The sequence below is a fragment of the Ceratotherium simum genome, chromosome 18 (genome assembly GCF_057802395.1).
Source record: "Ceratotherium simum simum isolate JZ-2026a chromosome 18, ASM5780239v1, whole genome shotgun sequence".
Classification (NCBI taxonomy): domain Eukaryota; kingdom Metazoa; phylum Chordata; class Mammalia; order Perissodactyla; family Rhinocerotidae; genus Ceratotherium; species Ceratotherium simum.
Genome location: NC_141917.1, coordinates 33,461,556 through 33,477,658, shown reverse-complemented (window position 1 = coordinate 33,477,658; position 16,103 = coordinate 33,461,556). Strand labels below are relative to the sequence as shown.

Below are 16,103 nucleotides of genomic sequence, written 5' to 3'. Positions count from 1 at the left end.
GTAGATAATGTTTTCTCTCACCAGGTACCAGGTCATCAGTACACCATCTGATATTTTCATGGTGATGGAATATGTCTCAGGAGGAGAGCTATTTGATTATATCTGTAAAAATGGAAGGGTAAGCAGTTCTGATTTAATCCTGTATATATTTGTAACTCCCCCTTATCCCTTACTAGCTTCAAGATATCAGAAAGCAATTTTGTTAAGAGGTCTACTTAATAACCAGTTTCCTTAGTCGTATACTTGTCTAGAATCATAGACTATTTAGAGCTAGAAAGGACCTTAGAGGTTATCTCCTTAGCCTGCTTATACACATGTAGAAACTGAGGTTCACAGTTTATATATTTGCTCAAGGTCACGTGATTTATTAATGATGGAATTGGCGAGACCCCAGAACTCATGATCCTCAGACTTATGCTTTTGGGGCATACAAATACTTTTAATGTACATCTTAACGTATATATTTAATCCTTACAAATTTATTATTAAATACTTAAAGATCTAGGCCTTGCGAGTCAACCCTAGCCACATTTAAATTGCATTCATTTTTTGGTTTCAGAAATCTGATGTACCTGGAGTAGTAAGAACAGGCTCCATGAAGGAGGTAGGAATTAGACTTAAAGAATTTAGAGTTGGAAGGAGCTTTAGAAGACATTTTGAACAGTATCTTAAGATACAAAAACTGAACACTGCCCCCCATCCGTACTTTGTCTCACACCCAGGTTATGTGGTATGCAAAAACCCCTTTCTGGAGGAGCCGTATCTAGCACTGAGAAGCCAATTTTTTTCCCTCGCAATCTAACGTTCTTTATATCATTCACTCATTTGTTGTATGCAGCATATCTGTTTCTTTTCATCAATAACCAAGTTAATTTTGATTTTACCATTTCTTAACATGGTTCATTTCAATGTCAGGTATTCTACTTCTCTATTCAGCGCCCCCCCCCCCGGCCCCCCCAATTTTCTGCCTGGGAAAATGGAAACAGGCACAAGGTGAATTGCTATCTTGTGTTCTTATCTTTTCTCTTGTGTTTTTCATTTCTTGGTCATTGTGCTTTACATTATGGGAATTTTCTTCAATTTTCACCTGTTGCATATTAAGTTTTCAGCTTTCATAGTTTTTATTTCAAATGTCTCTTTCTTGTTTTCTGAAATTTTCTTTCTTTAAACAGCCTATTTTTGCTCCACAGATGTAATAAACTTATCTGTCTGAGGATGACAGTTAGTTTAAAAAAGAAGTTGTCTTCTGTTCCCTGCATTGTTTCTGTACCTTCTGTGCTCCCTGCTCCGTTTTTTTCCTGTTCATTTTGTTGGTCCTTCTCTTTTGTGCACAGCCCTTCCTCAGATGTCTGGTGGTTCTTGGTTGTGCACTCATATTTGAGAATGAGGTACTAAATGCCAAGCTTATCTGGGTGGAATTTATTGATTTGTGGGCCTTCCTAAAGGTTGAATAGGTAGGGACCTGTCCGTTTTAATAGGGTACACCAAAATGTCAATAATTACAAATATTTTTCCTTGGATCACGTAGTTGCTCCAGAAGAAACCTTCCTATTTCTTTGAGGGTATTAGCTGCCAGACTCCAGGAGCTGAATGGAAAAGAGGCCTGCAAGTCTCATTAGTTAGTATGTTGACTTTCACTTAATCCCCATATTTTCCATCTGGGGCCTCGTCTCTGCCTTAGTGTCCTTGAGAACAGAGCTGGTTCAGCCTTACTAAAGAGTAAATCATGGGTCTTATTTCCCAGTAGGGCTAAGTTTAAAACTTCTTACTTCAACCAATACTCTTGTTTTCACTTCACCTCTCCCTTGTCCCTTCAGAAATTCCCAATGCTTCCAATTTCTAAGCCTTTCCAGGGTTCTGTGTGTAGACGAGTTTATTATTGGTTTCCACCGCCGTAGGCTTAGGTTTCAGCTTTCTGTGACGGGTGAAGTCTTCATCACTGTTCATCCACTCTCCAGTTTGGTGACTCCTCTTGACTACTGCTGTCTCTTCTCTTGCTCTTTCTGTCTTTATATGCTAATGTCGTTTTAGTGATGTTTCAAGGAGTGGAGACAAAGGTTCAGTGTGCCATGTTTAACTGGAAATATGCTTTGGCTTTTCTAATCTTCCTTTGTAGACTTCCCCTCTTCCATCCCTTGTACTGCATGTATTATTAATATAGTGTAATTTTCATTTTTTGTAGCCTGTCTGTTTTAGCTCTTATGTTTTGTTTAATCAATTAAGTTTTCTTCTCTTTCACATTTAGAACACATTCTAGTTTTCACTTAGTATATATATATATTTTTTTTTAATTATTTATTTATTTATTTATTTATTTTTCCCCCCAAAGCCCCAGCAGATAGTTGTAGGTCATAGCTGCACATCCTTCTAGTTGCTGTATGTGGGACGCGGCCTCAGCATGGCCGAAGAAGCGGTGCCTCAGTGTGCGCCCGGGATCGAACCCCGGCCGCCAGCAGCGGAGCGCGTGCACTTAACCACCAAGCCACGGGGCCGGCCCTCACTTAGTATATTTGATATAAAAAATTGTATTAAAAAATGGACCTACATTCTTCTAGAAATAAGGGTGTTAGATTGCTAATGCGTTAGTATTTTCTCTAGAGGAAGGATATCTGTAGTACTTGAGTGGTTTTAATTTTGCTTTCAAAAGAAATTACTAGTTCATCTTTTTTCCCAGATTATTCATGCCATTTAAGGTGTAGACCTATGGTTTTAGAATGCTAATTTGTGACCTGTGTTAGAGAATTGCTTATTAGAGTCCTTAGCCTAGAGGATTAATAGCTTATTTATTAAATATGAGTTCTTGGGAGCGGGCATGTCCAAGTAATGGTTATCGCTTATGGAAAAAACATCATAAAATAAGAAAATATGGATAAATAGAATGAGAAGTTTTTAAAGAATCTTTAATAAAATGTAGTTGCAGCATAAGATAATTTTTTCAGTAAGCAGACTAAAAATAAATGCTTTTATATTTCCTAAAACATATAAATTAAGGTTTTTCTTTTGTTGAAATTAAAACGTCTTTTATTTCAGGACGTGTAACATTTTGCTTGCTAATTCATTAACAATGCTTAAATGTGCTTTCTCAGATAGTCTAAAATAGTATCCCCCCCCACCGCCCCATAACTCTCTGTGCCCTAATCCTGCTTTATTTTTCTTCAAAGCACTGTCACTCCTTGACATTATATTCATTTGTTTATTGTCTATTTTCGTGAACTAGATTAGGGCCTTTTTTATTTCTTGCTATATCATGAGTGTCTAAACAGTGCAGGGCACATTGAAGGTGTTCAATAAATGTTTGTTAAAGGAATGAAGGATGAAACATTTCTAATTTATAGGAGAAAACATGCCTCGTTTCAAGTAGAAATTGAAACTATTTGAAATAGCTCATGAGATACAGAGGAAAACAAGCTGTTACAGTGTAGTCGTGAGAGTGATAATATGAGAGAGTTGAGTTACTGATTTGGTTTCCAAGATCCTCTTAACATTTCTGTTTTGTGCTACATGTATCTCCTCCCCATTTCAAAAGTATCTCATGCGTGAGGTTCAATTGGAAGGTTTCATGCATTTTGACAGTTTTATAAGTTGGAGAATTATAGTTTCTTTTGAAAGACATACCTTTAAGATGCCTCTCTACTTTTTCTTAGCTCGATGAAAAAGAAAGTCGACGTCTGTTCCAACAAATCCTTTCTGGTGTGGATTATTGTCACAGGCATATGGTGGTCCATAGAGACTTGAAACCTGAAAATGTCCTGCTTGATGCACACATGAATGCAAAGATAGCTGACTTTGGTAAGCAGATTTTTATATTTCATATATGCATTATGTTTAACGAACATCAGTAGCATTCTTCAGATAACTTTTACTTCTATGGAATAGACTGACTGTCCCAAAATAGTATATCCTTACCATTTTGTCTATGAGCATACAAAAAGGGGGAAAAGATAGGGAGTTCTCTTTTCTTACCTTTATGTCTTTAAAATTGAGTTTTATCATAGTAGGTAAATAATTTAAATTGGCAGCATTGGAGACATCATTTGAAAAAAGAACTATTATAAGTGAAGGAGAAGTTAGCAACCTTATTTCCAGTGTGTTCTTGTGATAAAGTATGGAGCAAGAGGGAAGAGACTGGGATGGAGTTATTTAAACTTTGAAAGCCAGAAGGAAAACTATATGAACCAAATTATTTAAAAAAAAAAAAAATTAAAATATTTTAAATGACAGAAAAGCGTAACGTCAACTTGAGGAACATTATTTTGATTGTCAAAAATGAATTTATTTTTTCTTTATTTCCTATATAAATTGCCATTGACATTAATAAACCTAAGAAAAATGAATCTCTCCATGTCTTTTTTGCTTAGCTTCAGTTCAAATCAGAGGAGATTCTTATAAATATTTCCCTCAGTTTTGAATATATATTTTTTAATCTCTAGAGATTCACTGAACAGTGCCAGCCACCTCTGAGCTACTGTTGTGGTTTTTTTGTAACTGAATTATTTGACTTTCTTATTCCTCAGTTGTCATGATTATGTTTGCAGAGTGCATTTTTGAGGAGGCAGAGGTTTCTTTTTGGAGTAAAACTATGAAGAAACTTTGATATTCAAAGTTATTATTATTATTTTTTTAAAGAATCGGAACAGGGTTAATAGAAACTTTGAATTTTAATTCTTCTCATCTGTTCTACATTTTTTCCCCAGTAATTTCTGTACTAATAAAACTTAAACATGTCGACTTTATTCCAATAAGCAGAATAACCAGTTGCTTAATATATACTCATTAAACTCCAACAATGCACTACCTTTAAATATTGAAATAGATTACAGATTTTAGGGCATAATGGTAAAATATTTGGGAACAGTAAAGGCTGTAGGATTTGTTGAAGTAAAGAATAAAATGATGATTTATCACTTTAATGCAAACTCAATTTTATTGTTTAATGGAGTTTTGGTTTTATTTTTGTTCTTGGGAAATCTTGAGTAGTTGATTTTGTGTATTTTCAGGTCTTTCAAACATGATGTCAGATGGTGAGTTTTTAAGAACAAGTTGTGGCTCACCCAACTATGCTGCACCAGAAGTAATTTCAGGAAGGTAGTATTTGACACCCACCCCCATACATTTGTAATTGCCTTTTTCTCTTAGAGTTTGTTAGTCTATAGTGTCATATTTAATCCTAGTGAAAGGAAACAAATTTAAGGCTTATTCTTTTATCCAGAAAGTGTTCTGTTTTAAGAATAAAACATTATAAGTGAATAAGTGTTAAGGACTCCATTTATAGGAGAGAATGTTGGTTTGCAAGTCAATATTATATTAAAGTAGTTAGATGAGAGGACTTTCACCTTTTTCCCTGGTGGAAGAAATTGAAGGTTTAAAACTAGTGAGTTTTAAAGGTAGGTAAGACATTAAAAAGTTGAATAATACAGAAATATCTAGTAGTTAGAAATGGTTTACTATTTACTTAGATGAAAAATTAAAAGTGTAATGTGTACCTTTAATTTTTCAAATAGGTGGCATTTTGTAGTAGCTTTAGGTTTTATGGTAAGGTGTCTTGGGGAATTGGACTGAAGTATTGATAAAATCTTCAGACTTTATTTTTTTTTTGGTGAAGAAGATTGGCCCTGAGCTAACATCTGTTGCCAATCTTCCTCTTTTTGCTTGAGGAAAATTGTCGCTGAGCTAACATCTGTGCCCATCTTCCCCTATTTTGTATGTGGGACGCCACCACATCATGGCTTGATGAGCTGTGTGTAGGTCCGCACCCGGGATCCACACCCTCGAACCCCGGGGCACCTAAGCAGAGCATGCAAACTTAACCACTATGCCACCAGGCTGGCTCAGACTTCATTTATTTTAAATTTTGATTGTTTAAATCTTTTAGAGACTGCACCGTTATAAGAATTCTGACCTCTTAATTTACTAACCACTAGCATTGAGAACATGAGGATCTTTGTACAGTGCAGCTTTTCAACTAGGTTAGATGATAGGAAAATTTAATTTTTTAAAGGGTAATTGTTCTTCACTATAACACTGAAATTGAAAACAGAGAAGGTTAAGTTTACTAGTTTTTATAATTAACTTTTTTTTTTTTTTATAATTTTTTAATTTATTTTTCCCCCAAAGCCCCAGTAGATAGTTGTATGTCATAGTTGCACATTCTTCTAGTTGCTGTATGTGGGACGCGGCCTCAGCATGGCTGGAGAAGCAGTGCGTCTGTGCGCGCCCAGGATCCGAACCCGGGCCGCCTGCATCGGAGCGCACGTACTTAACCACTAAGCCAAGGGGCCGGCCCTTTATAATTAACTTTTAATGTTCTTTCACTCAAACCACATTTCTTTGTTTTAATGTTTCACATCCTCATTCATTTGGAGTGCAGAAATATTGTAGTATTGTAGTATTTTCTTTCTATTTTCATAAGCTTGTAGTATTGTAGTATTTTCTTTCTATTTTCATAAGCTTGCTTGCCTAGCCTGCTTAGAGAGTAAAAGCATGGCTATGAATAAGGCAGAAGTATCTAATATTAGATTTATCAAGCTTCACCATTATCTTTGTATTGTCTAAATTCTTTTGGGAAGAAAACAATTCAAGACCTGGATACTGGGGGCAGTGTTAATTAAATGAATAAAAAGAAATGTAGTTTTGCATATATGCAGTGGGCCATTACTGAAGTCTAATTTTCCCAGTTTGGATGAGGTCTTTCTGTGAGGTCTGGATGAATGGAAACTTACTTTGAAAACAATATTTATTGATCCGTTCAACAATTTATTTCACCAATTTAAAGACATCCTTTCCCTGAAGCTAGATTTTGAATGGGTTATCTAACTAGTCTGCAGCTAGTTAAGTCAGTTGGCTAGAGTGGATAGCATATAGGAGTTTAAAATCTTCTATGAACGAGTTAGCTTGGCTTTCTTGCACAGCTGAAGGCCCCTTTTACCTTGGTAGGAGGTCTTGGGTTATTGGGGAGAGTAGGTTTCGAGTCCATCACGAAAGAACATTCTCAGTTGATGAAAGATCATTTAATCTCTCCTCTGTAACCAAAAACAATGGTTTTAAATTTAGTAATGAAATATTTGTTCAAGGGTTGGCCCTATTGGTTGAATCTCATGAGGATTGTAGTAAGAACAGAATTTTAGCTATAGTCTATAACTTAAAAAAATTCTTAACTTTTGTTTTCAAAGATAGTACTGATAGAATTATTATAGAATCTCTATGTGTAGTGTACAGCAGTGACTATTGAAACCATATTCTGACTGATAATTCTTTATGAAGTATCCATATTTAACATTTTTAATTGATTGACTCTTAAGTTACTTATGATTCTTTAATCCAACTGGTATTTCCTGTTACAGATTGTATGCAGGCCCAGAGGTAGATATATGGAGCAGTGGGGTTATTCTCTATGCTTTATTATGTGGAACCCTTCCATTTGATGATGATCATGTGCCAACTCTTTTTAAGAAGATATGCGATGGGATCTTTTATACCCCTCAGTATTTAAATCCGTCTGTGATTAGCCTTTTGAAACATATGCTGCAGGTGGATCCCATGAAGAGGGCCACAATCAAAGATATCAGGTAATAAAGCAACTTGGAGATCATCAGATCTAATAGTATCAATGATATAAGTTAAGTGAAAGAAAAAGTTGCAAGACAGTATGTACAAGGTAATCCTGTTTTTATGTTAAAAAAGACAGTGTAGACACATTTATTTATTTTATTTTGCTATTTAAAAATACACACAAAACTGGCTTCCTTAGGGCCATAAGATTGGTAGGAGGGAGGGCTTTCACTTTTTACTTATGCATCTTTCTTTGTTTTGAAATTGTAACAGTGAACATTATATTACTTTTTAAATTAAAAACAAAAGCTAATGAAAAATAAAAAGGATCCTGGTGGGGTGTTAGATTTTGTAGTGGCTTTAAAATTTTCTATAGTATGCTTCATATTTGAGTTTTATGTAGTCTCATCAGGATTAATACTTTATAGTAGTAAGTTTGTGTGTTGCTCTTTGAGTTCTGATCTCATGAATTATTGTATTTTTTCCTTTTGTTCATCTCAAGGAATGAGAAAATTTTAAGCAATGATTTTTTTTTGTAGTAGTGTACATTGAATCACATATGAAATTGCTGTTTTGTAGGTAAAAAAATCCCTCAATATTGCCAGTTTCATGTGGTTCAACCTAAGAGTTTAAGTAAGGCAGTAGTAACGATGACAAATCTACTTCTCACATTTGGGCGAGCCATTTCTGACGAAGACTTGAAAAAATCACTGCAAACTTTGTTTCTTCTGCCCTCATTGTTTCCTTCTCTTTTTTTCCCTGTGGCAATTTCTCTTTTGGTCTTCTAATGGTTAGATAGCACATTTCTCTGAGATGGAGGAACAAGGAAGAAAGAAATCAGATGTAGATCTAGGAATAGTAAATAAGAAAGCATTAGGGTAATGAGGAAGAAGGAAAGAGCATATGTAGAACTTAAAGCTTGATTCCTTTCCTTTTAGTCCATATGCTGTAGACTGGCTAAAAAAGAGACCATGATTGGCAGGGCATGACTTTACCACCAGAGGAAAAGGACAAATCATTCTCTAAAATTTATACGGTAGTGCGTCTCTTAACGATGGGGATACGTTCTGAGAAATGCGTCATTAGGCGATTTCATCATTGTGGGAACGTCATAGAGTGTACATATACAAACCTAGATGATGTAGCCTACCGCACACCTGGGCTGCATGGTACTAATCTTATGGGACCACCATCATGTATGTGGTCCATCGTTAACCAAAACACCATTATTCAGAGCATGACTGTATTTTAAAATATCTAAGTGAGAGATGCTTTTTCTTGTGTTATACATATTTTTCCGATTTAAATGTAACATGACAATTGGAAAAGACTTGGAAAATGACAAAAAAAAAATAGAGAACTAAAATGATCTTTGATTCCATCACCCAGAAGATAATCATTGTTCTTTTGGGTGTTTCCTCTCTTGATGTTTTAGTTTCAGCATAGTTTTTGACACAGTTCAACTGAAACGTGTCCTATTATATGTGAAGTTGGGAAATCCTCAGTTCCTTCATTTAAGGGGATATTATTATCTTCATAGAGTTGTTTTGAGAATGAAGTCAGATAATGTATATGAAGTGTTTAGCTTAAAACCTACCACCTAGTAAGCACTCGATGGTAGTTGTCTATTTTTGTTGTTGTTATATTTTTTTCATTTAACATTATATCAGAAGAGTATTATAATGAAGCCCACAGAATATGTTCTCTTTCTGAGCTGGAAATAAGCTAGTCTTTGTCATTTGTTTGTCATTGTCATTTGTTCCAAAACTTTAAATAAAAGTGTAGACATTTCTTGTTGCTACAGCAATGCTTTCTGAAAATCAGAGGGAGGCTGGAGCATTTCCCCCAATACATACAATAAAATGTGAGCCAGAAGAGGAAAATCTCAGTTTAAAAAATGATAATGCCATAAGAGTATAAACACAAATATCCTAAATTCCTCAAACTGCTATTTTCAATCTCATCTCTGCTCAAAATCCTTCTCCTGACTCTGCCATTTTCTCTTAGGGAACATGAATGGTTTAAACAGGACCTTCCAAAATATCTCTTTCCTGAGGATCCATCATATAGTTCAACCATGATTGATGATGAAGCCTTAAAAGAAGTATGTGAAAAATTTGAATGCTCAGAAGAGGAGGTTCTCAGCTGTCTTTATAACAGAAATCACCAGGACCCTTTGGCAGTTGCCTACCACCTCATAATCGATAACAGAAGAATAATGAATGAGGCCAAAGATTTTTACCTGGCGACAAGCCCACCTGATTCTTTTCTTGATGATCACCATTTCACTCGGCCCCATCCTGAAAGAGTACCATTCTTGGTTGCTGAAACACCACGGGCACGCCATACCCTTGATGAATTAAATCCACAGAAATCCAAACACCAAGGTGTAAGGAAAGCAAAATGGCATTTGGGAATCAGAAGTCAAAGTCGACCCAATGATATCATGGCAGAAGTTTGTAGAGCGATTAAACAACTGGATTATGAATGGAAGGTAAGAAAGAAAGCATTCTGATTGTTGGCACATTTGGCAAACCTGTAGTCTGAAAATGTTTTCTAGAAGAATTGCTTTTGACTCTGTTTTTGTCCATACCATATGCTAGGTTGTAAACCCATATTATTTGCGTGTTCGAAGGAAGAATCCTGTGACAAGCACCTACTCCAAAATGAGTCTACAGTTATACCAAGTGGATAGTAGAACATACTTATTGGATTTCCGTAGTATTGATGGTATGTACGTCACACAACGCAACACAGTTGACATATTAGACCTTGTTACTTACCTTGGCGTTTTAGTCTTGGTTCTTTTGAAGCTTCTTGAATTATTCCTAGTAATTCAATAGCAAAAGAATATTAAAATGTGAGATTTGGTGCATTTGTGATGTCAACATTTGTGAATCTTCTTGTAATTTTATAGTGTATTGTCCTTTTTTTTTTTTTGGTGAGGAAGATTAGCCCTGAGCTAACATCTATTGCCAGTCTTCTTCTTTTTGCTTGAGGAAGATTGTCCCTGAGCTAGCATCTGTGCCAGTCTTCCTCCATTTTTTATATGGGATGCTGCCACAGCATGGCTTGATGAGTGGTGTGTAGGTCTGTGGCTGGGATCCGAACCTGTGAACCCCAGGCTGCCACCAAAGCAGAGCATGCGAACTTACCCACCACGGCACCGGGCCAGCCCTGTATTGTCCTTTTAAGATTATCTTTTTGGGAGATCCTAAAGCCAGATGCAGTATGATCCTAAAGTGATAGTTTCTGCCACATTTCTGTGTTTTGGTGTGGTTCATTTTTGTTAGATAAAATGTTTTATTTAGAAACAAATGTTGACTTTTCTGTAATTTTTTGTTATTAAATATGTTTTATATCTGATATTTAATAAAATTTTTCTTTTTCATGTAAGAATTAAAGTACAGGGCCGGCCCAGTGGCGTAGTGGTTCAGTTCGTGCACTCCGCTTCGGCGGCCCGGAGTTTGCAGGTTCAGTCCTGGGCACAGACCTATACACTGCTCATCAAGCCGTGCTGTGGTGGCATCCCACATAAAAAATAGAGGAAGCTTGGCACAGATGTTAGCTCAGAGACAATCTTCCTCAAGCAAAAAGAGGAAGACTGGCAACAGAGCTTCCTCACCAAAAAATAGAATTAGAGAACAGTTATTAGCTTTTAGAGTTGAGTGATGAGGCACTGTAAATAGATTTGATTAGTAGCTCATAGGACAAGGAATTATTTGCTGAGTTAGGTTTCTTTCAGGGGACTGAGAAGGAAATATTTGGTACACTTTAGGGACTTACGGTTATTTTTTTCTTCTGAGCTAGCCTTTTCCTCCTAGCCTAACCATAGAGACGTAATCAGAGATATGCATCCTGTATTAATTTTGTGAGAGTTACATGATTCCAATTTTATTTACCTTTCAGTAAAATGTTCTTAAATAATCAGTTTTCTTTGGAATGTACTGTATATGAATTCTTGGGACTAAAGCATTTTATGTCCAAGATAACTATCATAGTTAGTTAAAAGTGACAGTGTTAACCTTAAACCAGGTCTGCTGTACACTTATTTACCTAGAATCATAAACAATCATAGACAACCTGATGATCAAATTACTGAAATATTTAAAATTTTAAGTTAAGTCTTTGAATTGGTCATCAAAAAAATGACTGCTGCACTGTAAGATCTTCAGATGCCTCCTTGAATTTATTAAAGAAACATTATGTGGAATATTGTTTTCATGTTTTAATAGTTTGAAAATGAAAATCTAAACTCAGAAAGTATATCTCTGATTACCATTAGGTATAGTTTGCCAGAATATCCCTTCAGCTATTTAGATTGATAGAGGTAAATTATTAATTGTAGAAAGCAGACATTTTTGTTTTTGTTGTTTTTATTTTTAAATGGAAAAATATATGCATAAATAAATGAATAAATTATAACAGACTTCTAGTAAATGGTGCAATATCATAACATGGTTTGAAATTTACATTAATTCAGATTTCCCATGCGTATACACTCTTAAAGCTAATTTACCTTATCTATTAAAAAGCCTGATGGAACACACTTGACTCATAATTCAAGTAAACATTCTCTTTCTTTACCCAAGAGAATATTTATAAAACAGTATAGATGTATATATAAATGTTCTGTCACACACAGAGCCTTTAATTAAGTACAAGTTTCTGCCAGTTCTTCTTTGGCCAATCGATTGAGTTAAGATATGTTGCCACTTTTGTTCATCTAAGATTGTATGGAATTATCAGATGAGATTCACCTATGAATTTTTTGCCTTCTTTATAAACTCAAAGATAGTAGCTACATAGTATCAGAAAGACACAGGTTTGTGATATGCTGGCCAAACCTGTTTGTCTGCTTATCTTTATGTCTACAGGGTATTTACCTGATAACGCACACTAATGCAGTCTGAGATATGGGTGTTATTTTTCTCACTGTATTTGGATCAGATTCCCAACCTTAGGTTTATTAGCACCTGGATTTACCAATTGAATGACCATTTATTGTTTTTGTATTGTGTTCCCAACTTTAAATTTTCCTTGATTTTTGTTCAATGGAATTGTTGCTCTTTTATGAGATCTTGAATCAAATATGGAGAGAAAGTGGGAGAGTGAAAAGCACTGAGATGAGAGTTAGGAGACTTGGATTCTAATTTCCCTCTCTGTTCATTTGTTTCCTATGGCAAGTCACTGAACTTTTGGGGGTTTATGTTTTCTTATCAATAAAAGGAGGAGTTGGATAAGGTGATTTCTAAGATTCCTTCCAAAATTTAAGTGCATTTGTTGTATGATTTTAATATAGAGGGATTAATTTTTATTGCTAGGTAACAATGTTTATTAGTTTATTGGGCTCTTAATCTTGGATTGCAAGACTGATGAGTAGCTCTATACTAGACTCAATCTCCATTAGTCATCAGGAGAATACATACTGTGTGTATAAAAGGCGAGTGTTTTAACACAGATTCATTGCCTCTGTTTTAGAAGGTATTCAAAATAAACACATTTTTGATAGCTGGTCAGTGGTCTCACTCACAGAAGCAAATTACCATTAAAAAAATTGGGAGGGAGTATTGTGGATTATAATAAATAGAAATTTTATTTACCCAGATGAAATTACTGAAGCCAAATCCGGGACTGCTACTCCACAGAGATCGGGATCCGTTAGCAACTATCGATCTTGCCAAAGGAATGATTCAGACGCTGAGGCTCCAGGAAAATCCTCAGAAGCTTCTCTTACCTCATCAGTGACCTCACTTGACTCTTCTCCTGTTGACTTAACTTCAAGACCTGGAAGTCACACGATAGAATTTTTTGAGATGTGTGCGAATCTAATTAAAATTCTTGCACAGTAAACCTAAAACTTTGCTTATTTCTTTGAGAGCAATAAGCATGTATAATAAATCATAGCCAAATGCTTCCATTTATAATCAAGTTATATATAACTATAACTGAAGATTGGCCTTTTGGAATGCAATTTGCACAGGGATTGGAATGTGATTAATAGTTAAAAGCCTAATGTGCAAAAATGAATTAAGATAATTTTGTTGTTCATTGTTGAGTAGGCATATAGCATAATATAATATACACAATGAATTATAGGACTCTCAGGCTCGCTTGATTTTTGGCTATTTTATATTTAGTGTACACAGGGCTTTGTAGAATATTAATTTACCATAAAGGCCTTGATATATTATTACATGTTGATGTGTTATATATTTGCTTCATAAATTTATTCAATAAATATTTGCGTAGAATCCCCAGAGACCTTTATAGATGATTTTGTTTTCTGAGCTCCTTAACTTCTTGAATAGCATCTATCTTCCAACAGTAGGAACAGTCTGGATGACTCTTCCATATCTCCCCTTAATATTCTGTAGTATATGGTAAGTCACATCAAAGGTTTTAGACACAATTAGAATTTTTTCTTTAGCTTGGTAAGTCAAAAACACACAGAACTTATATATTCAGATACTCTAGGCAGTAAGTTTAATCTTACAACTTGTCCCACTCTATTCTGTACATAAATTGCTGTTTTTGTCACAAGAGCTGAGTTGCATATACTGTATGTAAATCATCTTGTTTTTGCCAGTCTCACAAATTCTGCTGCTCATCATGTCAGCCAGTATTGAATGTATGCAGAAATTTCTAGCATTCGATTATGTATCTTTTAAATTGATTCAGTGCACAGAAAGCACATCTCTTACAAACTGTTTAAACGCTCAGATAAGACTTTTTCTCCCAAATTTTATTATGAACATTCTTAGAAAAATTGAAAGTCTGAAGGGTGATCACATGTGTATCTACCACTTAGATTCAATACTTAACATTTTTCCATATTTGCTTTGTCTATATCTGTGTATATAGATATAGTTATACACATATATGTTTGTATATATATGCTGTTCCCCCCCTGAGCCATTTGGATGTTGCAGACATACTCGTCACCCCTCAACATTTCAAGCATCTCCCAAAAATGATGACATTTTCCTAAAAAACCATAACACCATTATAAAATTAATAATTCCCTAATGTCATCTAATCATGCATATTTAGATCTCCCCAGTTGTCCTCCAAATTTCTTTTATAGTTGGTTATTTCAAACTAGGATTCAACTAAAGTTTACACATTGCATTTGGTTATGTCTCCTTAGATATGACATTATTATTCTGATAAAATATGGAACAAATCGGTTAGTTCTTCTAGATGGTCACATTTGTTTTGGATTTTAAGTACTTTTTAAAAAGTAGGATTATGAGAACTGCCTAAAGATGCTTAATCTTCCTAAGATCTCTGATTCATATTTTCTTTTTCTTGCTCTTAGTAATAGCATTACATAATAGGTGTAAATGAAGATTTAAAGTCACCTCAGATAAAATTGGTATCATGTATGCTAATAAAAAATAAAAAAAACACTATCACCCATAATTGCCTTATACTATTTTAACTTCAAGAAATTGATTTTTTTGGGGGGGGATATTAATCATTTTTCCATTGCAACAGAGCTACCTTTTGTTCTCTTTTAAGACTCTGTATTATAGGATTGGTTTGGGAAATCCATTGAGCACCCATGTAACCAGACAGTAATGTACTCAAATGTCATGATAGCTTGCATAAATAATTACTGTAGTTGTAGATTTGGCTCCAGCACCTCTAGAAACATGCACTGAATTTAAAAGAAAAATGTTTTTTCTTTTTTGTCTGGGGCTTGTTCTCTTCAACTTAGAATCGGAAAGCTGTATAAATTAATAGAGGAGTTCCATTTAAATATAAGTTCAAACTGTATTTATAATTTGTGTGTGGCCCTCTGTTTTGGGGATATTGATTTCATGTAGGGTCTCTAAATGCAGCATTTTGTTCCTGCTGTTAAGAACAGAAGACTGTATTTTTAAAGTTACATTTGTATATAAAACTAAGACATCGCCGTAATGTCTCTATTAGCTGTTAAGGGGAGGAGGGAACTAAAGGAGGAACCAATTAAATAGGACCTTCTAAAAATTGTTAATTTTGTAAACTTTGCTTCTTTTTTAAGTTATTGTGATTCCTTTTAGTTACTGAGTTTTATTTTGAAGATATTTAAATATTGCACTTGTACAAATAGTATAAATACACAGACTATTGCAGTAAATTCTTTTTTAAGCTGGGATATTTGAAATGATAACTTTTGGTTGAGTGTGTCAAGGTTGCATCAGAATTTTCACAAATTTATTGTAGTTTGCAAATTCTTATTAAGTGAAGATATAAGAGAGTCAATGCAAATGATTTTTAATCTTTTTTTATTATCTTTTCAGCAATTTATATTTTTTTGTGATTTTATGCAACCATATTTTTACTTTGTCTTGACAACTGAAAGATGTATAAGGTTTTTGCCAGAAATGTACTGTATACATAGTTTTAAATATAACAGATTTTACTGATATGTAAAAATTTTGCCATTAAAATAAATGATTTCTCACTGAGAGGAACTTTTCTACCAGGTTGGGGGATATGGGAGCTTAATATATCATATCTAATTTAAAATAATTTCACTGAAATAAACTCCATTGCTTTCACTTTGA

General features: G+C 34.6%; 1 protein-coding gene across 4 annotated transcripts in view; it reads left to right on the top strand.

Moving 5' to 3' along the window:
• The window catches only part of PRKAA1 (protein kinase AMP-activated catalytic subunit alpha 1), a 32,290-nt gene extending 16,187 nt beyond the window's left edge, over positions 1-16,103 (top strand). For 2 of the 4 annotated variants that reach the window (XM_087443227.1, XM_087443228.1), the window contains 8 exons: positions 25-118; positions 560-604; positions 3,645-3,789; positions 4,998-5,085; positions 7,341-7,565; positions 9,556-10,042; positions 10,152-10,278; positions 13,156-16,103. In XM_087443227.1, the coding sequence (XP_087299353.1) occupies positions 25-118; positions 560-604; positions 3,645-3,789; positions 4,998-5,085; positions 7,341-7,565; positions 9,556-10,042; positions 10,152-10,278; positions 13,156-13,400 (1,456 nt within the window). In that variant the 3' untranslated portion in view covers positions 13,401-16,103. The remainder of the gene's footprint in view (positions 1-24; positions 119-559; positions 605-3,644; positions 3,790-4,997; positions 5,086-7,340; positions 7,566-9,555; positions 10,043-10,151; positions 10,279-13,155) is intronic. The other 2 variants (XM_004422769.3, XM_087443229.1) reach the window with 2 other exon arrangements.